A 25,837-nucleotide genomic window follows, 5' to 3' on the forward strand; every position below is an offset into this window, starting at 1 on the left:
GGAGGAAATGCTGTATTTTATCTTTGATTTTCTTTGAGGTAAAAAATATATATCAGCAAAAAATAATACATTATAAAATGTGAATGTACTTAAAGGAGGAAAAAAATTAGTGTCTATCAACTAGATTGATGAGTTTGCTATGAGAGAAAACTTCTTTGGAGATTCTGATCCACTCAATCCGAGCACTCTAAGCATCTGTTGTGTATTGTTGTTGCTGTTTACTCAAGAAATGTCAAGGGATTATCTGAAATCTTTGTACTTAATTATAACAAAAATACTGAGATTGTGCAATATAACCAAAAAACGCTAAATACAATTAGCCAAAATAATTTTGTATGTTTATATAGAGGGATCAAGAAATAAATATCTGAATTATGTTACTTTTCAGTAATTAAAAAAACCTGCCATGAAACTTTAATAGGGTAAAGGTCATATCAACTTCTTTCATCTATATCTTAGTTTGGTAAGTAGAGCTACAGAAAAATTTCTAAGGGGCACGTTGTCTCCTTTGCTGTTCAAAGGAATTAACTTAATTTGTTAGATAGTTAAATTCAAAGATTCCAAGACAAGGTTTAAATTATGCACTACTCAACTTTACAACCCTGGGAAGCTGTAGGCAAATTCAAAGTACAACCTGCTGGACCCAGGTGAGAAAGGCTGCAAACTTAGTACAACCCCTCTTTTTGTGTTAATAAAGGTCAGGACTCTAAAAACAGGATTTTAACTAATAGTGGTCGATTCTTCACCTTAAATCACAAAATACTAGGAAAGGGTTTTTTTAAGAGTCTTGATTATTACAATATGATTCTTATATTAATCTTCTGATGTACTTTATTTACTAATAAATAATTCTTATTGTTAATATTGAAAAATATTAACTATGATTCACCTAAAAAGATACAAGATAAATGTCTTTGCTAGTACTGAAAGATCTCTCTTCCACAGATAATTTAATTAGATTGCAATGAACTGCTCCATGAGAACAACGACTCACCCAGATATTAGTTTTTATGTGGATTGTGTTAAGTGAATATTCAGATTTCCCATCTAGTAGAGCTGGCATTATTAATGACAGTCAATAAACCTAATCCACAATGAGTGTTTAATTAACAGCATAATCATCACCTGAAGGTGATACCTGGCCTCTCCCCAAATTAATGGAAATTAAGTGGTCCTCAGAATTTGCATTTTTAATAGCCTACTGCAAGTGATTCAGAGGACAATGGCCAGCAAAACACACATTGCTGGAAGCTTGGTGGTTCAGTTTGGTTTTAAGAAATAGTCATAAACATAGATCTAAGTTTAAATCTTTAAAGTTTTCATGTAAAAATATTGAATACAAAAAAATAGCCATGAAATACAAAATCAAACTTGAGTTTTGTTTCTAGACTATGTCAGGTTTTAGTGGCATCCTTTATGCATCACCACGTACACATGGAACATGGCTTTTCAGCGGGGCAGACCTCATACATATGGAATGTCTATCATGAATGGCATGGGCTAACTTCCAGGAGTAAAAGATGATCCATATACAATCTCTGTGCACACACATCTCTTAGATATGCAGACATTTACCATAGGGATCAACTATATTTAGGATAAGAGAAAAGTCTTTAATGTTCGTAACACTAAGTTTTTAAGTTGGTTCAGCTAATTATTAAATGATTTCAGCTTTGTATAATATTATTAGCTTTCATTCAGCCTCCAAAGTACAGTAGTAGATACATAAAACTAATGTGACATATATGTATGTCAGCAATTACATTTTTCAACTAAATGGAACACTCACCTATACTCTCTCCATCATCCCAAAACAGAGATCCCTGTGCCATCTGATTAGCATCTGCGGCAACAATGAGCTTCATGTAGTTTTGTCGACTAAAAAAAAAAGACATAATTTTAACCAATGTTTATACAGTAGCATATGTTTAGTTATGATATGGCGCCCACATAAGTATCCAAACGAAAACAAAGATGATTATCAACTAAGGAGAATACAAACTGTTTTAGACCAATAAAATTAAAGGACTTTCCTTTTGTGATGAGTTACTGGGAACGATATAAACCATAAAATCCTTCACATTTAATAGAAAATATTATGCATGTCTTTTGATCTATTGTAACAAATTGAAAGGAGCCTCACTTATAACAGTTATAACCATGTTAAATTTATTGATATATTTATTTATTTTTCTCTCTGCTAATCCTGTCACTGACCATTAGACATGAAACTATATTAATAGCAATTTTTATTTATTATCGTTTAAACCTTCTTCACATTTCCATACATAAATCACTGAAATATCATTGGAAATTATTAACAAGAATGTGAAGAGTAGTATGAAAATTTTAAGTTCTATTCTTGAAATGGGCAATCCGTCCCAAGCTTGTGCCTGCATAGGCCCATTTATGAACTAAATATCTGCTTCCATGCTCACTGTACAAGTGATTTCATTTGATAGCTTCATATTCCTAAGGAAGGATTTCTCAGACAGTTACACTTAGGCATAATTACCTTTTCCGATCACAAATGTTGAAGGTTGTACTGCCATGGAAATTCCCTAAAATATCCAAAACATCTAGCATTCAAATCTCTACAGCAACTTAATATTTTCCATGTAAAGATGTTAACATGTCTTAGCATGAATTTATATACATATATATACATAATTTAAATTTTAGTTAACATATAGTACTATAGTTAATATTGTTAAGTTGTTTATATATAGTTATATTGTTATAACTATATATGGAGTTACATTAACTATATATTTTATTGTATGTTAACTAAAATTTAAATTAAAAAAAGGGAAAATATTAAAAAAGCATGTTTTTAAAGCAAACAGTATTGGAAGATAGGGCAGTGTTCTTTTTAAGTTAATTAAAGAAAAATTTACTGCCCAGGGCGCCTGCGTGGCTCAGTCGGTTAAGTGTCCCACTCCTCATTTTGGCTCAGGTCAAGATCTCACCATTTGTGACATCAAGCCCTGTGTTGGGTTCTGAGCTGACAGCGCAGAACCTGCTTGGGTCCCTCTCTCTCTCTCTCTTTCTCTCTGTCTCTCTCACTCTCTCTGTCTCTTTCTCACACACACACACGCGCGCGCACACACACACACACACACACACACACACACACACACAATAAATAAACTTAAAAAAATTTACTGGCCAGTATAATAACAAAGGTAAAGTCTCCCTTGGAAGCAAACAATGAACATGTTTGCTTGCAGCCCATTATAAAAGATTGCCTAGGTTTGGAGTTCCTTAGCTGTGGCACAAACCTCCTACATGTGTAGCACCTGCCTCGGCATAGGCCACTCCATGTCATCCCCATGGAACTTTGGGGGCAAAGAAAAAAGCAAACATGAAGTCTGTGTGTCTTGTTATGCCTTGAGTAAAACAGACCTTTGTGTCCTACCCAAAATTCATGACACCGTGGCAGACTAACTTACAAAGTAATTTGTAAGCTTTGAAGTAGGGTAAAATCTCAGACCCCTTCCCAGTTCTTGACAATTCTGACATGACATATCCACAATTTAATCTGAGCTCTATAAACACTTCACTTACCTGTAAAATGTGTTTAAACCAGGCTCTTGGCATGGTAGAATGTGACCACCACGGACATGTAGGTTTATTTTATATAAAGGAGCTTCAAATTCATTAAATTTTCCTCTGACACCAATATCTTGGCCCTGGAAATGAGATGGTTGGAAGGAAAGAACACAGGCAATAAGAAATGGAATCATCAGCAATATTGGTGCTTGAGAGGTTGCATTTTATAAATCAAATGATATACTTAATTTATAAATTAATAAAAACTCAAATACTTATTCAGGAAATCATATTGTTTAAAGCATGTACTTCTTAATTATTAATAGCTTTGAAAATAATTTACCACTATTTGTTTTTGTGATGCTCACATGAAGAAAATGTGTGGGTTTTGAAAAGTCACAAAAGTTATTCCTGACTTTTCACATACATTATTCTTGGAAGGACTACATCACCTTTAATGATAATTTCATATATTCAATAAAGGGCAATGAACTTTTTGTGTATAATGTGCACTCTCTATGCTTATTCAGTAAAATAAATCAATGTCTACATAACAAACAATGGGGCATAAATTAACTCTCTTTCACTGTGTGTTAATTTGATTCAGCTGTAATTAGCAAGAACTATCTTAACTCTTTTTAAATGTAAAGTAGACCAAATATGTCCCTAAAGAAAAGGCTTGGATCAAATTGTTACTCATTTCCACTTTGGCAATGCCCTAGAATTCTTAACTACTTACCGTATGATAATCAAACCACCGAGCATCAGGGACGTAGCCTGCTACAGTGTCCCTATACTGGAATTTAAAGATATAATCATTGAAAACATATAAACCAAATACAAAACTATTTTGTGAACAAAAATGTATGATAGAACTTACAGGTTGCAGTACAGGGGTAACCATAAACGCTGGACCCCACAAGAACTGCTTGAATATATCCCAGGTTAGCTTGTCATTAAAGAACCTTGACAAAATATTCACAAATAAGTAAATCTGAATATCATAAAATAATTATTCAAATCACATTTTGCAGTATAGACTTGTGTGGACTGAAATGAAAACCAAACTATAAACAAATCAAAAACAATTCTATCAGTTAGGATTTAATATGCAGTAATTAGCACACTATTTTATGAGTAAATCTAGATTCTAACTAAATTTACTTCAAAATACAGAGAATGTCTATAAGACCAGCTGAATGAGAAACCTCTGAAGAGAACTCATACAGGTACAAATATTAACTGTGCCTCATAAAAGATCAACAAACTAGGAAGCAAAAGTTGTAAGTACTCTGGATGAGAATTGTTAAACAGGTGTGCTCTAAGAACCTTGATTTGGTAATTCAAAAAGATTTTGCTTATCCTACTTAAAGCTCACTGAACGGTGCATTTAACTTAATATATTTCTGAATTTCAGATACAAATGGTTGGAAACACCAGAATCTGTTTTTCATAGTTTGAGAATAGTCACTATTAAATAACCACATTTTTTCTCTAATTGAAATGGAATTGCACATTTTTGTTTGTTCTTTTGTTTTTGTCTTGCTTTGTTGTACTATAAACTGAGATTAATGCCAAATGGGACTCTGAATTTACTCCTTCATGGACTTCCCATGGGAACAAAGGCCCAGATGTTCTCAATAGGACAAGAGTCTGCATAGTTAATAATAATGTTTCTGGTTGGGGACTCAGTCCAGAGCTGATAATTTGACTCTGCTGGGAAGTAAATAGGGAGAACACAAGAGGGGAAAGTCTGGAAATAAGAGAGGCAAGATATTAATAAAATTTTATCAAAAATAAAGAATGGATTATGGTAGATAAATTAATAAAGTAACTAGAGGCTGATATGAATCTAGGAATACCTATTATTTTTTAAAACCCTATTCTGAGAACAGAAGGCATACTGATCAACTTATTATTTTGTCATTTTGCCTTGTGTATTATTATTTATTTTAGTAAACATGTGCCGTATATTTTTACTGATTTATCAGTTGTGCAGTCTAACAAATCACCTCACTCAATTACTCTGGTAATATAAGGTACATAAGAAGTTAAGTATGATTATTTCAAAGGTTTTTTGTACTACTTTTAATTGTGTTGTTTTTGTGACATCAGCAATCAGAATTGTCTTGTATTTGCCTTAAAAATACAACAGGCTAAAATTTATGCAACTATGCTCCATAGAATAGAATTTTAAGATTTAATCATGTATCAGTTTGAGCTTTAAGAAGTGAATCCTAGGGCACCTGGGTGGCTCAGTCGGTTAAGCGTATGACTTTGGCTCAGGTCATGATCTCATGGTCCAGGAGTTCGAGCCCTACATCAGGCTCTGTGCTGACAGCTCAGAGCCTGGAGCCTGCTTTAGATTCTGTGTCTCCCTCTCTCTGCCCCTCCCCCTGTTCACCCTCTGTCTCTTTCTCTCTTCCTCAAAAATAAATAAACATTAAAAAATATAAGAAGAAGTGAATCCAAAACAATTTTCTAGGGAGAATGTTAGAACTGTTCTAGGGTATTCTATAATACACCTCCAAGATGAGGTGAGATGGTTTTCTTCAGTAAGGTATATATATGGTAGATTTAATTAATTGCTCTAAACTTCAGTTAATCAAAGCATAATATAAAGGTAATATTACTTGTCTCCATTTTTAAAAGTCAATACAATAAGTATGTAAATCTAAATTAACTCTGGGTGTACAGTAGTTATTTCTAAGAATTATTACTTTGTAATAACTGATTAATGTTTCATTTTTAATAACATCCTGATTATCAATAGACTTATTTATGTAAATGTTTATTAACTGAAAATATATACTAAAATAACAATGAAAAAGTTTCCAGTTTCAAATATTCTATACTATGAGAGATTACTGAGTAAATTAAATGAAACCCATTTCTTTTTGGCAGGAAATAAAATGTGCACTTACTCATGCAAAAGGGGTCGAATAACAGTGCCACCATGAGCATGAATTTCATGCATCTGTGTATAGAAATAGGGTAATAAAGTGTATCTAATATTTAGAATATTCTTTGACATTTCAGAAAAAGTTTCATTCCAGGAAGCAGGATCTTGTCTCTGAAACAAAGCAGAATGAAATAGTCATAAGCATTTGTCCTGGTTTAAATCATAATTTTCAGATACATATTTAGAGAATGAAAACTAGAAAATAATATTCATTCATTGCCATGTGTTATATACTTTCTTACCAAAAACCTTATGCAATAATATTACTATCATATGATGGAGAAAGAACATAATATTACTATTTCAATAAGAAAAATGCAAATTATACCCATAGCTTGATTTAGTTTAGGTGAACATATGTAAAGAACAGTTCAATTTGAATAGATGACCACATAATGATAATCAGGGTGAAAAGACTAGAAAATAAATGAAATGCTTTATAAAAGTGGGTTGAAACAGGGGTGCCTGACTGGTTCAGTGGGTTAAGCATCTGCATCTGCACAGAACCTGCTTAGGATCCTCTGTCTCCTCTCTCTGCCCCTCTCCGGTTTGTGCTATCTCTCTCTCTCTTAAAAATAAACATTAACAAATTTTTAAAAAGTGGATTGGAATAAACAGAGATACCCAGAACCTATCATGGTGACCCCCACATTATGTGTTCTCCTGAGAAATGGATAAGTTATGATATTAAAGAATTAAGATAGCAGAAAGAAAGGACCTAATTAATGCTGGATAAGGAAGAACAACATGCCCAGATACACTCTGGAATACACACTCCAGGTAAAAAGACTAAAGTTGATACTGGAAAGATTAAAAGCCTGTTAAGAAATGTTGTTGCACTTACTGGTCAAAAAATAATAGTGAAGGCGATTAGCATTTTATATTTTAATGTGTGCTGGGGAACAAACAAGGCTGCCACATAACTCTAGGGGGCAATATGTTTATGTTCTTCAACAGACAGAGAGGGTCCTTAAGAGCTGGCCATATCTATGAAGATTCCAACTTTTTTAGATTTCAGTAAGCTTGATGTAGATTAATGAGCTTTAGATTAGAAAGCTTGAATGATGACTGGGTGTTTGTATATGTAAAAATGTTAGAAGAGGCAAAACCTTGAAAGTAAAAAGGTCCAAGAATTAAGCTATAAGATTCTATCCTTACTAGTTCCAAAGTCAAGTAAGAAAGACGCAAAGATCCTATCTGTTGCTTGCTGACTTAACTGATGTTATTTCAGTTTTAACAAGCTGATATACAAGCATTTAAGTCTAAACTATACATTAAAAAAAAGTTAATGTTTATTTATTTTTGAAGGTGAGACAGAGCATTAGTGGGGGGGAGGGACAGAGAGTGAGTTGGAGACACGAAATCTGAAGCAGGCTCCAGGCTCCAGGATGCGAGCGGTCAGCACAGAGCCCGACATGGGGCTCAAACTCGCAAGCGGTGAGATCATGACCTGAGCTGAAGTCGGGTGGTTAACCGACTGAGCCACCCAGATGCCCCTAAACTATGAATTCTAAATTTAATTGTACTACCTCAAAATTAAACTTAAGTTGAGCTTTCTGTTCTGCAGATTTGTATTGAGAAACACTTCTTCAGTCTCTTCCTCCTCCTCTATTTCATCTTCTCCAAAATTCCATCTTGGAGTCTTTCACTGACTCCCTCTGTCTGAAATTCTCCCTGCCCCCCATATCCTTATATTGCTTTGGTTTTTGTGCCTCACTAAAGTCTCCACTCTAATGCTTAAGTCACTTTATCCAAGAGGGACCTTCATAGGTACCCCTTCTAAAACAGAATCCCCCAAATTGCTGTCACTTTAGCTTGCACTATCTTTTCTTTATATGCATTTATTTATACCTGATTATACATATATACATACACACACACATAATTGCCTATTATCTCTATCCTGCCTACAATTTATGAATCATAGAGCAGGGACATTGTAAATATTAAATAGTGGCCTCCTAATAAATACTTATTGAATAAATCCCTGTCCAGGCTTTTGATTCATCCCACTCTTCCAATATTACAGCTTTCTAAATTGCATTACTGACAGCAAGTTTTCCTGTTAAAATATTCCTATTTCATCAAGTTATGTTGTTATTGCCCAACTTTCAAATTCTTCCAAAATGTGGTCCCATACTGCCTTCTATCCTTGTATAGATTTTTATTTTCTAAAATAAATCTCCTCTATTCTAACTAAAATTTCCCAGGAGGGACACAAAGATTTCACAGCACCTGATGAGATTCACCATTCAGTTACTGCTGCTAGAACCCATCCTTCAAAGAGCAGCTCTGTCTACAACTCTTCCACGAGTTACTTTTGATAATTCATCTTTCCCCTGCACTTCTTCACTAAAGTCAATATCACAAAATTAAGCTCTTAGATATTGCCTTTAATTGTTCATACTTTTCCATAATTTGTAATACTGTCACCCCTCTTATTCAAACATTTCCTTCAGACAATTTAGTAAAGTGCAGAATTGTGCCACCACACAAGAATTAGCTCTTAATTCCCTCTTCCTTTTTTTCTCAAATTTTCAACTCATTGTCTTAACATTTGCCTTTTAAATCTGCTCATTTTCATGCACTGATACTAGTATTTCCAAGGAGTTTTCATTTGTAATTTACTTTGAAGCTCATTTTTTTTATTGTTCTGTCTCAGTTTGGAAGAAGTTACATACAGAAGCAGTTTTTTTTTTCCCCTCCCTGGCTATTCTAAAAGTATATGGAACAGCAGTAAGTATGCCAGCTAACCAAGTTCTAAACCCTAAAGTAGAAAGAAGAGTAACCCAAATCAGAAAATTCTCAAAGTGATGGGCTCCGATGTCCTCAGTAAATGTAAAGAAGTTCATTCAAAGCAAGCGCTAGAAATCAGCCTGGCAGGAGGAGTTCTATTCAAAACTTCTAAGGTTAGGAGGAAAGGAATGAAAGCACATGCAGTCATTACATACCCTAGTAAATGCAATGTTGTGATTTCTTGAGTATGGGTAAAATGCTCCAAGTTGCATCCAGCGGGCACAGAGCTCATACTCTGAGTTGTTGAAGAAACCACAGATATCTGCACCAGTCTAAAATATATTGTTACATTTAATTTCAATGTTTTTTTCTTAAAATTTATAAGTTATGAAGATAAAAGAAATACAGTTACTTACATATGAGATTCCAAAGAGACTAAATTCCATCATACCTAAAAAAAATCAGGAAAAATTTAGAAAGATACTACATCATATATTTTGATATTTGATGATTTGATTTGTTAAGATGTTCCATTTCTAATAACCTCTAATCTAATGAAACATTTTTCAGATTTTTAATACACCTATCATTTCCTCTTAAAATATTCATGCTGTTATAATGTTAATGATGTAAAAATAAGACACTATGCTTCTTTGTCACTTTCAAGATGGTATATTTACAGCACAAAATAGGTATAAATACATTATAGCATGAGAATAAAATGGCGGTGTTTCTGTCTCAGTTTGGAAGAAGTTACGGAAGCAGTTTCATTTTTAATATTAATTTTATTTTTTTAATTTTATTTGTTTGTTTATTTATTTATTTTTAGAGAGAGAGAGAGAGAGAGAGAGAGAGACCATGAGAAGGGGAGGGACAGAGAGAGAGAGGGAGGGAGAGAATCTCAAGCAGCCTCTGCACTGTCAGCGCAGAGCTCAACGTCAGGCTCAAAGTTGGGACCTGTGAGATCACGACCTGAGCTGGAACCAAGAGTTGGCCATTTAATCAACTGAGCCACCCAGGCACCACCTTGGTTTCAGTTTTTAAAACTGGGGTGCCTGGGTGCCTCAGTCAGTTAAGCATCCAACTTCGGCTCAGGTCATGATCTCACTGTGAATTCAAGCCTCATGTTGGGCTCTGTGCTGACAGTTCAGAGCCTGGAGCCTGCTTCAGATTATGTGTCTTCCTCTCTCTCTGTCCCTTCCCCACTCATGCTCTTTCTCTAAAAAATAAACATAATACATTAAAAAATAAATAAAAAGCAGTCAGGCTAGTAATTTCGTTCAGAAAGGAGGAAAAGTAGAGCTATAAGCTAGAGGTACAGGAGTGATCTGTTTGGTTGCTATGTAGATGATGATTTAGAAAATAATATAATATAATATAATATAATATAATATAATATAATAGGCTATCTATGTAATTATTTAACCATAGGCCTCATTATTTGGAAAAAAACAAACAAATAAGAATTATCCTCATTAAATACAATCCTCTGAGCTCACTTCAATAAAACAGGATTCATGTGATATCCCAGCTCTTCTTTTAAAGTAGTAACATTGTTTCCTTGAATCCTAATATAAACGTAAAGTAATTTTAAGACTAGATCTGAAATGAAAAGTATCAATTTCCCCTTTAAAATGATAATATCTTATTTACCTAACAATTGTCAAAACACTCTTCCAAAATTTGGTTAGAAATGTTTCATTCTTTAGCATCTATGAGTGATTCTTATTCCCTAGAATCTAGAATTTCGACCCATTTCTATTCTTAGCTCCACATGTTATTTTCCCAGCTCCAGCCCTTTTCCTGGGGAACTGAGACCAAAAGGGATGAAATTACTATCTCAAAATAAACTATTTGGATATTATTAGTTTCTAGAAAGCATCCCAGCTCCTACTTTCTGGCACACTACATTTTCATGATGCTATTTTCCATAAAATATGATGTGAAAAGCATGTTTCTGAGAAGGACTTATAAGGTATATAAACTATTACCAGAAAAAGTGAATACTTAACAGAAAACGCAAAGGAGTAATGATAAAGATGGTGACTCACATACCAATGATTGATTTGTCCAAATTGTCCCACTGTGCATAGTTGTCTCCAAGCCAGTGTCCTCCCCATTGTCCACCAGTAGGATATGTTGAACGAGAAATAACAATTCCTCTTTTGCCAGTTGTCTTCTGCAATGCACTAATATAGATGGAGAAGTATCTATGAGTTCTTACATGAGGTATTTTTCAGATATTTCTACTTATGAGCATTTCATTAAAAAGATGTGTTTTTTATGGTGTCTTTGTTATCTCTTATTACAACTAGCTTTATAAGTGAGTCTTCTTTCATTATACTATAAAATTCTCATAGACATAAAGGACATTTTTCTTCCCTTCCAACATTTATCAGACTGACATGCCTAAGTGGCCTTTATTTGTTCAATGAATACAAGTTAAGTCAACTATTGAAGTTATCAAATCAGGTAACTAATTATATCTTAAGTTTTCTGAATGAATTCATTTAATTCTACTTAAATATGTTCTCTTGAATACGCTCTAACTATTGATTGCTCCAACCCTTCTCAATTATAGCTTGTCAACACTTAATCTCCACATTACTCAACAGAGAAATTCCCTGTTTTAGAGGGTAGATTAAAGGGAGTGAAATTTTGGGTGGTGAAAATAAAAGTAGTTGTTTTATTTCAAGCACAGAATCTATCCAAGCCATATCTCAAGAGAATGAATTTTACAAATTACATTATATTTCTTTTTGTTCTCTCCCCTCCTCAGTCTTGGAACAGTGACTTTAAATGATTTACTATTCATTTTAAAACACATTCTAGTGCTAAAAATAATATAATAATGCATTATTTTACATTATCTGCATCTTTCTCTCTCTCTGTGTGTGATACTATAAGAGCATCTAAGGTAGAAAAAAATATTCTACTATTATTTTATTTGAGAGAGAGTGAGCGAGGAAGAGGCAGCAGAGGGAGAGAGCAAGAGAATCTTAAGCAGATTCCACGTTCAGCCTGCAGCCTGATGAGGAACTGGATCCTACAACCCTGGGATCATGACCTGAGCAAAAATCAAGAGTCTGATGCTCAACCAACTGAGTCACCCAGATGCCCCGGAAAATTTTCCACTATTAATTGGAAGTAAAATGTTTTTATATTGTTTGAAATCAACTGCATATGAATAGAACTATTTCAGGAAAAAAATTCTTCAAATACCTAATTAGGCAGACTTTCCAATCATTTTCTTATTACAGCATGGATCACAGTGTTTGTACTGATGGCTTCATATATAAAGTTTCTTTAATGAGACCCTGAAATTCTTGATGTTAAATATAATGTCTTAATCTTCTTTGTACTTTTTACACCTAATACAGTCTTAGCATATAATAGTAACTCAAGAAGTTTTTGGATTAATGAATTTCTCCAATCAAAATTACAGAAAACTGAAAGTGTTTTCAATGGACATATGATACATTGAACTATCTGTTAATAATAAACACCATATTGTATTTGCTAACTTAAAATTTCCTACTTGTATGTATGTCCATCTTTAAAAAGATCAATAAGAAAATCATCTTCAGTGCTTAATATTCTATAATAAATATAAAGGATCAAGTCTATTTAGGTACATTAATATACTTAACATACATTACATATATTTGCTGACATTTCACAAGAAATGACTGATTACTGGGACACCTGGGTGGCTCAGTCAGTTAAGCAACTGACTCCTGATTTTGGCTCAGGTCATGATCTCATCGTTCTTGAGTTTAAACCCTGTTTCAGGCTCTGTGCTGACAATGTGGAGACTGCCTGGGTTGGGATTCTCCATCTCTCTCTCTCTCTCTCTCTCTCTGCCCCTCCCCCGTGGGCTCTCTCTCAAAATACATAAACTTAAAAAAAATGAATGATTATTGATGTAGAGAATAAAATATCATATGATCAATCTAAAAATATATGTGAAACATATATTCTAATTTTAATTAATTTGAAAACAAAATTGATTTCATTTAACTAATAAAAAAATTATCTAAAGGGATAGAACTATCCCCAATTTTTAACATTCAAGAAATATATATTCTTTCTTTTTTTTTTTAATTTTTTTATTTTTAAAAAAATTTTTTTTTCAACGTTTATTTATTTTTGGGACAGAGAGAGACAGAGCATGAACGGGGGTGGGGCAGAGAGAGAGGGAGACACAGAATTGGAAACAGGCTCCAGGCTCTGAGCCATCAGCCCAGAGCCTGACGCGGGGCTCGAACTCACGGACCGCGAGATCGTGACCTGGCTGAAGTCGGACGCTTAACCGACTGCGCCACCCAGGCGCCCCAAGAAATATATATTCTTAAAGAATTTTTTTTCTGCTGTGTGTCTTACTTTTGCAAAAATTATTTACTTAGGCTTTAAATCAATAACTGAACATATGCCTTATTAGATATCTGACTGAGAAAAATTCTGCATTAGGTATTTTTATAATAATTTTCTAAGAAAGAGTTAACTTCTTACATTAGAAGAATCTTCTCTGTAACCCTTCAATGAATTGAGAACAAAACTTTGGGAAATACTTGCTGCCACTAAATATATAATTTAAAATCCCATCACTATAAATATTTTCCAAATATTTTTGACATGTTCTAATTTTAAAAATGGTTTAGTCATAATGAATTTAGCTCAATTTTAAGAAACATTTTTCACCTGTAGGACAGTTTGTCCTTTGTTACCGCTTGATTTTGAAAAATTTAGCTAATACAAAGGATTGCAATGTTGTGTTATGGAAGTATTTTTATTGTATGTTTTTAGTCACCTACATGAGCACTTTTTTGAAAAGGATTTAAAAACTTCTAACTATATCTTAAGTTACTGGGAAAAAATCTTTCTTAAAAAATGAGTTTTAGTATTTATATTATATTATTACATTATATTACATTATATTATATTGTATAGAATATATAATTAAGCCTTCTTAAAAATGATTTTTAATATATATTATATACAATATATGTATATATCCATACATATATTGTATATACATGTAATATATATTATATACAATATATGTATATATCCATACATATATTGTATATACATGTAATATATATGATATATATTACAAAAGTGGAGAATGTGAAAGGAAAATATTAAATTGAAACTTTTAAATATATTTTAAATCTTCAAAATGAATATATTTATTTTCACCATGGTACTAAAGATAATAATTTGAAATTATTCAATTGGCTATTGTTTTTAATTACTGATGAAATCAATTGATAACTATACTCCAGATACTTCTGTCTCTGGGTGGCATTAAATTATTTTAGAATATTGACCAGTGTTGCTTAGAGTAAATAAAGTTATTGCAGGAGTATTTTTCTCAATATTTATTTAAACAAATTCATTGAAAACTAAAGATATTTTATTGAATTACTTTATAGAAAGCAAATAATTCAGTATTATATATTTAATATCCATTAGAAATAGTAATGTACCCATTTCTGAAATATTTCCATTGTTTTTGAGTGTATAATAAAATTTAAATTTGAAATTTCCATAATTGAGAAGATAATGTGAAGGGCTAAACCATGGAAATAGCTTTATGGATTCAGATCTCAATTTTTTTTTAAAGTTTATTTATTTACTTTGAGAGGGAGAGAGCCTGCATGAATTGGGGAGGGGCAGAGAGAGAGAATTCCAAGCAGGCTCCACACTGTCAGTGAGCCTTGGGGCTTGAACCAAGAGATCTGGTATCGTGACCCAAGCTGAAATTAAGAGCTCAGACTACTGAGCCACCGAGGTGTCCCAGATCTCAATTTTTTAAATAAGCATTGACACCAGCTACATCAATGTTCAGCTCAGCCATATTAATCAGAAATTAATGTCTAAGAGACATATGTCCAGTATCTATTCCAATGACTAATAGCTAATTAACAGAAACTTACAGTTGTAAACAAGAAAATGTCAAAATTATTGGAAGGGCAAGCTATATTGTGTTTGTTTTTATCTACCAAACTTATTTTTTGTTAAAAAAAATTTACAAGAGGCCACTTCCTATAGTACATAATCCTCCCAAAAAAGCACCTTTATTTTTCCAGTTAGATACATTAAACATAGAAAGAAGTAGAATATGATGTTTTAATTTGCCATTTAACCCAGTCTATAGAAATACCTAAAAAAATAACTTGCAATTATTTTTACTCCATTCTAAATTATGATTACAAAAATCTGTGGCATTTATTTAAAAATTGTATCTTTAACACCACCTGAATTTCCAAAAGGAGACAGAAGATTTTGATTTTTCTGTATCCTTTCTAATGAAAAAAAATGTAGTAATCTCTAACATCATTCCAGGTATTTATTGAAGTTGAAAATATGAAATATATAGTCATATAATCATTGAATAATTCTCTCAAATTCGAACACACACTTTGAGGTAGTTTTTAAAGTGTATTTATTTATACATTTGAAGCATAGACTTTGCTTGTTTCAGTGCAAGATTGAATTTTAAATAATAAGATCTATTGAAGACTGAAAGTTTTTGTATAGCATTTACATATGAAACTTTTCATTTGCAACTGGTAGCCAAGGTCCTTCCTCTAAAACTGTTTACAATTTCTCAAGCTGATTATTTATCTTCTGTTTCTGAATCCCCTCATTGTATTCTTTCCTTGCTTTGCTTGTTTGTGACATGTTTAGTGAAGAGCACAGTAGCAAGAACTAGTTGAATGTCAAAAGACACAAAATGAATCAAAAAAGGAAACAATAAAATGCTACAGTCTGGATAACATAAAGAAACACATTATGTTTTTAATCCTTTGACTCTCCTCCAATGGTAAATAAAAAGTCTTTACTATCCATCCTTTGCTTCAGTGTAAATATAATTTACTTATAGCATCCTTTTACATTTGTCAAGGTCTTTAAAAATTTGACTATATTTAATCTCTAAAATTTCTGAAGGAGAGTTCAATATTTTTTTTCTAATATTACTGCAAAAAATAAATATTAAGAAAGTATCTAAAACATATGAAAAGTCTATGGGTATGTGTAAACTGAGCTATTTAACTCAACATTTAAAATTTATTAATCTGCTTAATTTAAATAACAAATGAAACATTTACTGAAAATTTTATGAACTAACACTTTAAAGAAATGTATAATGTCTTTATTTTTTTTTTAATTTTTTTTAACATTTATTTATTATTGAGAGACAAAGAGACACAGAGCATGAGCAGGGGAGGGGTAGAGAGAGGGGGAGACATAGAATCTGAAGTAGGCTCCAGGCTCTGAGCTGTCAGCACAGAGCCCGACGCGGGGCTCGAACTCACAAACTGTGAGATCATGGCCTGAGCCAAAGTCGGTCGGTCACTCAACCGACTGAGCCACCCAGGCGCCCCAAGAAATGTATAATGTCTTTAAATCACAAAATGTTCTTTGGGAGATTGTATTGATCTCTTCCTCATAATGTTTGCTATTTAAGAGTAAAATGTATTTTCAATATCCCTAATTACCTTTGAATATCAACTATTTAAAAATTTACCTGCATGTCTCTAAATTTACTAAGCATCTTCCAGTGTGTTAGGAACCATAAAACGTGTTCCCAAGTTCAATTCACTACCTCAGTGAATAATTTTTTTTTCAATTTCCTTTAAACTACATAGTTTGATCTCAAAATGTGTAAGTTTTGCCAACAGGATTATCAGTGAATTCTCAATATTTTTGTTCTTTTTAATATCTTCACTTTATGATAAAATGAGGTCAGCTGAAGATTAAAAAGTGAGGATAAATGTGCTCCAAAATTATGTTCCAGTAAGGTTAATCTAAAGAAGCATTTGTTCCAATAAAAAAGCATCATAGGGGCTCCTGGGTGGCTCAGTCAGTTAAGTGTCTGACTTTGGGTCAGGTCATGATTTCACAGCTCATGAGTTCGGGCCCCACATCAGGCTCTATGCTGACAGCTCAGAGCCTGGAGTCTGCTTGGGACTCTGTGTCTCCCTCTCTCTCTGCCTCTCCTCCTCTCACAGTCTGTCTCTCTGCCTCTCCAACAATGAATAAAAACATTAAAAAAATTTTTAAAAAAGCATTGTAAAGACCAATTTGTTTATTACTCTTAAAAATGGCATTTCCTAGTCTTTCTACATGATTTTAGTGTCACTACATTGGAATTTGGTGAACAAATATGTGGTAATTCATTCATGTAATAATCATTACAAAAAGTCTTATTGGACAGTGCTAATAAAGACTTGATATTCAAAGGATGGTTTGTGTTCCATTATCACCGGCCTCACATAAAAGTTTGTTTAATGTGGACATTAAATAAAGTTCACTTATACATATTCTAATTTGGTAATGTTGGACTTAACTGATTTACCCTAACTTATTTATTTATTTATTTATTTATTTATTTATTTATTTATTTATTTTTAATGTTTATCTTTATTTTTGAGACAGAAAGGGACAGAGCATGAGTGGGGGAGAGGCAGAGAGAGAGGGATACACAGACCCCGAAGCAGGCTCAGGCTCTGAGCTGTCAGCGCAGAGCCCAACACCGGGCTTGAACTCGTCAACTGTGAGCTCCTGACCTGAGCAGAAGTCGGACGCTCAACGGACTGAGCCACCCAGGTGCCCCATGATTTACCCTATCTTTAATGCCTTAATTAATGACATCAAACTATACATTATTTACTCATTTATACATTCACAACTATTTATTGCATACCAATTATTTGTTAGGCACTGCCACTATGAGCTAGGAAAGATCAAAATAACATTGTTCAGGATACCTTTTGGAATAGGATGAAAATTTAAAGCAATGATAAATGATACATTTGAAGAGAGAAAGAGAGAGACAGAGAGACAGAGAGAGACACACATAATAATTATTTTTTTTAAATTTCTTTTAATGTTTATTTTTGAGAGAGAAAGAGAGAGAGAGAGAGAGAGAGGCCCCCTGAGCATGAGGGGGGGGCCAAAGAGAGAGGAGACATAGAATTGGAAGCAGGCTCCAGGCTCTGAGCTGTCAGCACAGAGTCCAATGATGGGCTCAAACCCACAAATTGGGAGATCATGACCTGAGCCAAAGTCTGATGCCCAACCAACTGAGCCACTCAGGTGCCCTGAGACACATAATAATTCCAAGTGTCATAAAGGACCAAGTAAGTTACAGAGAACATTGGGTAAGAAATTGCTACTAGAAAAGGTCAGCAGGGAAGAACTCTGAAAGTAGGGAACATTAATCTAAAAGGTAATAAAGAGTCAAAAAAGATAATTATGAACACCGCTTACTCATAAGTAGGTTTCATTTGTGACCATCCATATAGATTGTGAACATCATAATGCAAAACGGATGATCCATCACTAAGAATCTGTTCAGTTTCCATACACATAGTTCTGAAATGTAATCCATTTGTTCTTTTTGTGATTTCTGGGGAGAACCAATGGGAAAATATTAATATATTATAAATTACCCTATATTTGAATGTCTAAATAATAACTATATATTCTTTTGGCAAAAAATATTAACCATTGTTTTAAAATAATATTGTTTTCTAATCATTTGTACACTTTGTCTCTGCTAATTAAAGTGAAAAATAATCTGTAATTATAGCTGCACTTATACCTGTAACTGAAAAAATCTGTGAAAAAATTTACTGTATTCAGCAACACAAATATTATGAATTAACATGAACTAATAAAACCCTGAAAGATAAGCGTACTCCTAAATGCCTACAATATTTTATGCACTCAGATGAGACATATTGATTAAATAGATTTTGATAAAACATCCATTCAGTAACATGAAGCCCTGGGGTTAAGAACCAGGCAATGCAATAACAACATTATTCTTTGATACACTTTTTCTCAGCTAATGATACATTTTTTCAGAGTTTTGCCATCACTTTATTTTTATTTTTTATTTTTTTTATTTTTTTTTCAACGTTTATTTATTTTTGGGACAGAGAGAGACAGAGCATGAACAGGGGAGGGGTAGAGAGAGAGGGAGACACAGAATCGGAAACAGGCTCCAGGCTCTGAGCCATCAGCCCAGAGCCCGACGCGGGGCTCGAACTCACGGACCGCGAGATCGTGACCTGGCTGAAGTTGGACGCTTAACAGACTGCGCCACCCAGGCGCCCCATTGCCATCACTTTAGATATCAAAAGTTTATGAAGTTTACTGCCTACATAAGAGTATGAGGATGAATACTGAGCAACTGGATCCTTCTCTCCTGGGTCAGGGACAACCAAAGAAGTACTGTTAGTATTGTTTCATTTTTTCCTAATAAAGAAAAATTTAGAAATAAGTCTTTTAAAAGTGTTTTTTTTTTTTAATCTTGAGGAATACTGACAATTTTCAAATCTGGGAAAGTTCTTAAGAAAATCAAAGTAACAATTTCAAACATGCATAAGAATGTGTACATATAAATAAAATATGTTTCTTGATTTTTCTTTTCAAAATAATGTTAAATAGTATTGGGAATGGGTTGAGGTGTGATGTGAGTCAATGTGTAGATGGGTAGTGTGAATTGGGAATGTGAATCCAGTTCCCTACATCATAAAGTATATAAACCCGATTAATAAATAGCAATAACATCAAAAGTGTAGCAACAAAATTGTACCTGGGACATAAGGTGGATAATTTAACTCTTTATTTCTGCATTGATTAGTAACTGTTCCATGTACAAAACTGGATGGTTCATTCATATCCTAAAAAAAGAGAGAAAAGTAAACAAAAAAAATAAAGTAGAGCATATATTCTTAAAGGAACTAATTCAGAAAACCAATAAATTAAAGCAGCATATTTGAGTAACGGCACATTTACCGTTCTAAAGCAAAAATATAAGACATCTCAATACTAAAGAGTTAGTTTAGCTCAGTGTTTCTGTTTTACATTTCATGACTCCTTTGTAAAACATAAAATGTCCTACTCTTCTCTGTACATATAATACACATAAAAAAGTGAATTGTTTTCTAGACATAAAATTATAGTAGTGTATATTCTCCCATGTCCTCTCCTCTCCTGCCCCAGTGCCTTCTATCAATTGCTTTTGAAAAACAAAACAAAACAAAACAAAACAAAACAAAACAAAACAATGGTTTGTGGCTTTAAAACCACAGAGTATAGTTTATACACACAGAAAACGTTATTTGTTTGTTTATTTATTTATTTATTTATTTATTTATTTATTTAATGTTTCAAGTATAGAATTTAGTGATTCATGACTTACATACGACACCCAGTGCTCATCACAAACAGTACCCTTCCTATAACCCATCACCTATCACCTATCCCCTAGCCAACCTCCTCTTCAACAACTCTCCATTTGTTCTCATAGTTAAGAGTGTGTTTCATTGTTTTCTTCTCTCTTAATCTTTTCCCCACTATGTTCAATTAGATGGAGTTTTATGTACAGTGATATAGGTGTTTTGCATATTATTTCTGCTCTAGTCTTTATTATTTTTCTTCTGCTGGCCTTAGGCTTCATTTGTTCTTCTTTTTCTAGTTCCTTTAGGTGTAAGGTTAGGCCATTTTTATGATTTTTCTTGCTTCTTGAGGTAGGCATTTATTGCTATATTCTTCCTTCTTATGACCATTTTTGCTGCACCCCAAAGGTTTTGGACTGTCATGTTTTCATCTTCATTTGTTTCCATGTTTTTTTTAAATTTCTTATTTAATTTCCTGGTTGGCCCATTCGTTAGTTGGATGTTCTTTATCCTCCATGTACTTGTGGTCTTTCCAAATTTTTTCTTGTGGTTAACTTCAGGTTTCTTAGCGTTGTGGTCTAAAAATATGCATGGTACAATCTCGATCTTTTTGTACTCGTTGAGGCCTGATTTGTAACCTACTATGTGATCTATTCTGGAGAATGTTCCATGGATACTCAAAAAGAATGTGTATTTTGCTGATTTAGGATGAAAAGTTCTGAATGTATCTGTTAAGTTCATCTGGTCCAGTGTGTCATTAAAAGCCATTGTTCCCTTTTAGATTTTCTGCTTAGATGATCTGTCCATTGTTGTTAGTGGGGTATTAAAGTCCCCTACTATTACTGTATTGTTATCAATGAGTTTCCTCATGTTTGTTATTAATTGATTTATATATTAGGATACTTCAAGATGGGGGCATAAATATTTAAAATTGTTAGATTTTCTTGATGGATAGACCACTTTATTATGATATGGTGCCCTTTATTCATCTCTTGTTACAGTCTTTGTTTTAAAATCTAGTTTGTCTGATATAAGTATGGTTACTCTCGCTTTCTTTTGACATCCATTAGTATGTTATTTTTTTTTAATTTTTTTTCAACGTTTTATTTATTTTTGGGACAGAGAGAGACAGAGCATGAACGGGGGAGGGGCAGAGAGAGAGGGAGACACAGAATCGGAAACAGGTTCCAGGCTCTGAGCCATCAGCCCAGAGCCCGATGCGGGGCTCGAACTCACGGACCGCGAGATCGTGACCTGGCTGAAGTCGGACGCTTAACCGACTGCGCCACCCAGGCGCCCCCATTAGTATGTTAGATGGTTCTCCATCCCTTCACTTTCAATCTTCAGGTGTTTTTAGGTCTAAACTTAATCTCTTGTAGGCAGCAATATAGATGGGTCTTGGTTTTGTATCCATTCTGATACCCTATGTCTTTTCATTGGAGTATTTAGTCCATTTATATTCAGAGTGATTATTGATAGACATGAATTTAGTGCCATTGCATTACCTGTAAAGTTGTTGTTTCTGGAGATTTCTCTGTTCCTCTTTAGTCTTTGTGCTTTTGGTCTTTCTTTCTCATTCAGTACCTTTAATATTTCTTTAAGGGCTTGTTTAGTAGTCACCAACTCCTTTAGTTTTTGTTTTTTTCCTGGGAAACTCTCTCTTTCCTTCTATTCTGAATGATAGCCTTGCTGGATAGAGTATTCTTGGTTGCATTTTTTTTTTTCATTATGTATAGTAAATATAGGATGCCAATCTCTTCTGGCCTGCCTATTTTCTGTGGAGATATCTGCTAACCTTATTTGTCTTCCCTTTAAGTTAGGGACTTCTTTTGTCTTGCTGCTTTTAGTATTTTTTTTTCTTATCTCTATATTTTGTAAATTTAACTACAATGTGTCTGAAGTTGGCCATCTTTTGTTGATTTTGATGGGAATTCTCTGTGCCTCCTCAATTTAGAAGTCTTTTTCCTTCCCCAGATCAGCTATACTGTCTCAAATAAATGTGCCCCTTTTCTCTCTCTCCTTCTTCTGAGATTCCTATAATACAAATTTATTATAGGATATGTGATTAATGGAGTCACTGAGTTCCCTAAGTTTACTTTTATGATCCAAGATTTTTCTTTTCCTCTTTTGTTCAGCTTCATTATTTTCCTATAATTCTATCATCTATATCACTTATTCATTCCTTTGCTTCTTCTTCCTTTTAGTCATTATATTCAGTTGGTTTTGAATTTTGTTTATTGTATTATTCATGTCAGCCCGATTAATGTTAAACTCTGTTATTTCTGTGGGAGGGTACCCCTGATGTCTTCTATGCTCAAGCCCAGCTTATGATTGTTGCTTCAAATTCTGGATCAGGCATATTACTTATATCTGTTTTGCTTAGATCCCTGGCTGTGTCTTTTTCTTGTTCTTTCTTTTGGGATGGATCCTTCATCTTGGCGTTTTGCATAAATCTCTGTTTTCTTCTTTGTAAGACAGCCTGTTATATTTATTGCTCCTGAGAATAATGGCTTTATGAAGAAGAGATTATACAATGTCCAGGTCCTGGAACTTCCTGAAGTGTCTCCAGTGTGTTCTGCTAGCCCTCTGCTGCTGTGTTATGGCTGCTCTATCCCTAAGGTCAACCCTCTGCAGAGTTCTTGCCTGCAGTGGGGAATGTTTGGACCTTGCCCAGAGTATGGTGAGTTTTAATTAGCTGTGCTCTGATATGCTTGTTAGAAGAAACCTTATGCTATTTCCACTAGAACTGAAGATTTGCAGAACTCAATGGCTAGGATACATGACACGTGTGGGGGTTTGTGTTGGTCTTCTTGAGGAGGGCCCTGAAGCACTGATTCTTAGGTGCACTTGCCCTAGGAAAGCAGTATCATTAGAGTGTAGAGGGGGTGGAATTTGGTGTAAGGGGTATAGCCTGCCACTGTTGGCACTGTGCTGCATACTGAAGTTAATTCATTTTGAGGGGAAAGGTAGAGAAATGTTGCCACCAGCTACTTTGTCCTTGAAGAGGGAAGTTCATGCTTGCTGCTGTCAGGGAAGCCCTCTCAAAAGGGCAAATAATTTCCCCTCATGCATTCCAGGAATATTTCAGGTTGCTCTTTTCACACTGTCTGTGTCTGGTTGATTGCCTGCCTGGAGAAGTGTAGTGCATTTGGGGCTCTATTCCAGCCACACCAGCTGAGTTTTAAAACTTTAGGGATCTGGTGTGGTGTGGACCTGCTCTGGTCTTCAGGGGGAGGGTCTTGCCATGCTGGGGTTAGTGCAGGTTTGACCCAGAAGGGCAGTCACACCAGAGTGTAGGATCATGGGATTTAGAACAAAGCATACTAAACAGCTAGTGTCCAGGTCAGTTGCCCTCAGAAGGTGTCTGAATCTATGTTAAGGAGTGGGAGAAAGAAACATTGCCCACCAGTTCTTTTATTCCCAGATAAGTAATGCCATCTTTCTCAAATGTGCTTCATAAAAAAGGGAACAGTCTTTCCCAGTGCATTTTAGGCAATTCTCAGATCACACCATCTTATCTACCTGCCTTCTCTCCAGGAGTATGGCAAGGCCCTTCAGGGATCTATCCCAGCCACACCATTGACCTCAAGAGTTCCAATCGTTGAGCCCCACTGGTTGCAAAAACTCATAAAAATTAGCCCCTCTCATTTTTCTAGTCAATGGTTTAGGGGAATTGTTTTCCTTGTGCAATTCCCTGTGCACTCCTCTCTCTCTTGCCTTTCTCCAAGACCAGGATTCTCTCCTCTCCACCACACCTATAATCCTTTTATCTCCCTAACCACGACTTTGCAACTCCTACTTTCCATAATGTGGCCTCTTCTCTACCTCCACTTGTGCAGTTTGCTCTGTCAGTCCTCAGATTGATTTCTTGGGTATTCAGAATGATTTGATATTTATCTAGCTGTGTTCAAGGTATGAGGCAAGTCTAGGATCCTCCTACCACTCCATCTTACCTCCCTGCTCTCTTACTATCAACATTTTAAATTTACACCTAAAATTAGCAGATTGTTTGAAAGATAATTTTTGCTAAATTTGTAAGAGATTATGATTTTTTGTACCAAAGATGGACAGTTGTGTGAGATTTATTACTACACTGAATAAAAATAAAATAAATGTTTATAAACATTTGTGAATAGTTAGAAAGAGTTTATTTGATTCATTGGTGTAAGTAAAAATGTTCAGGAAATAGCATCTATATACATAAACTGTTAACACTGTATTTTAACTGTCCTTTATATATGGAAAGGACTTTCTTTTCTATGGAAAAATGAGTGGGCTAATTTTTTTAAGTTTATTTATTTTGAAAGAGAGAGAGAGAGAGAGAGAGAGAGAACATGAGCAATGGATGGGCAGAGAAGGAGAGAGAGAATCCCAAGCAGGCTCCATGCAATTAGCATGGAGCCTGATGTGGGGCTTGAAATCACAAACTAAGATCGTGACCTTAACTGAAACCAAGAGTCAGACATTTAACTAAACAGAGCCACCCAGGTGCCTCAAAGTTTTGTTTTTTTTAATGTTTATTTGTTTATTTATTTTTGAGAGAGAGGGAGGGAGAGAGAAAGAGACAGAGGGAGAGACAGAGAGCATAGAGGAAAGGCAGAGACAGAAGGGAAGAGAGAATCCCAAGAAGACTCCATGCTGTCAGCACAGAGCATGGCCCAGGGCTCGAACTCACAAACTGTGAGATAATGCCATGAGTCAAAATCAAGAGTCAGACACTTAACCAACTGAGTCACCCAGGCTGAATGGGCTGATTTTTATAAAAAAATGCTTTGCTGATGTTATTGGAATCGAGTAATAATTTTGCTGAATCACTACACAATAAATTAAAACAATAACAACTTAAAATATAAATTGCTCAAAGTTTACTTACAATCCACAAGCCATCAAACTTCATCTGGTTATTGTAGAAATCTATAATTTCCTTTGCCCACCACTCTGCTGTGGAATTCCTGAAAAAATCTGGAAAAGCTACATGAGCTCTGGAAACCTGTAAAAACAAAATTCAGGCCTATATGTAGGAAGTCAAAACAGAGACCATGAGTGTCTAAGTCCAACATTTATCTGTCTGATTCACAAGTTGTGCACAAATGATAATGAAGGCAACCTGATCCTAACTTTAATTGCATTAACATATATTATTTCCCTCTACCACCCCAACAACAAAGAGTAAAAGAGAGAGAGAGAGAGATACATGGAGTGAGAAGGGAATAGCACTGGGGTCCTTATGGGGTCCTTTTTTTGAACTGTCAAAAAAAAAGTTCACAACATAGAAATATATTTTCAGTGCTTCTTACAGTTTTAGGAAATTTTTTTCTTTGTGTCCTTAGAGACCTATACTGCATATTTACTTTTTTGGAGCATGATAGGTAAGAAAAAGGCTTTT

The 25,837-nt window shown here is 34.3% G+C and overlaps 1 protein-coding gene across 1 annotated transcript in view; it reads right to left on the minus strand.

Annotated features, from left to right (window-relative positions):
• Nucleotides 1-25,837, minus strand: part of SI (sucrase-isomaltase) — a 102,233-nt gene that overhangs the window by 6,153 nt on the left and 70,243 nt on the right. Inside the window, exons 35-45 of the mRNA XM_047099835.1 lie at nt 25,325-25,441; nt 19,866-19,953; nt 18,533-18,671; nt 11,306-11,439; nt 9,667-9,701; nt 9,466-9,582; nt 6,477-6,625; nt 4,433-4,517; nt 4,292-4,348; nt 3,568-3,692; nt 1,790-1,878 (exon numbers count right to left, since the gene is read on the minus strand). Coding sequence (XP_046955791.1) covers nt 1,790-1,878; nt 3,568-3,692; nt 4,292-4,348; nt 4,433-4,517; nt 6,477-6,625; nt 9,466-9,582; nt 9,667-9,701; nt 11,306-11,439; nt 18,533-18,671; nt 19,866-19,953; nt 25,325-25,441 — 1,135 coding nt within the window. The remainder of the gene's footprint in view (nt 1-1,789; nt 1,879-3,567; nt 3,693-4,291; nt 4,349-4,432; nt 4,518-6,476; nt 6,626-9,465; nt 9,583-9,666; nt 9,702-11,305; nt 11,440-18,532; nt 18,672-19,865; nt 19,954-25,324; nt 25,442-25,837) is intronic.

Source organism: Lynx rufus, unplaced genomic scaffold (genome assembly GCF_022079265.1).
Source record: "Lynx rufus isolate CCGP_SWC_20201006 ecotype Redwood Valley unplaced genomic scaffold, mLynRuf1.p SCAF_5, whole genome shotgun sequence".
Classification (NCBI taxonomy): Eukaryota; Metazoa; Chordata; class Mammalia; order Carnivora; family Felidae; genus Lynx; species Lynx rufus.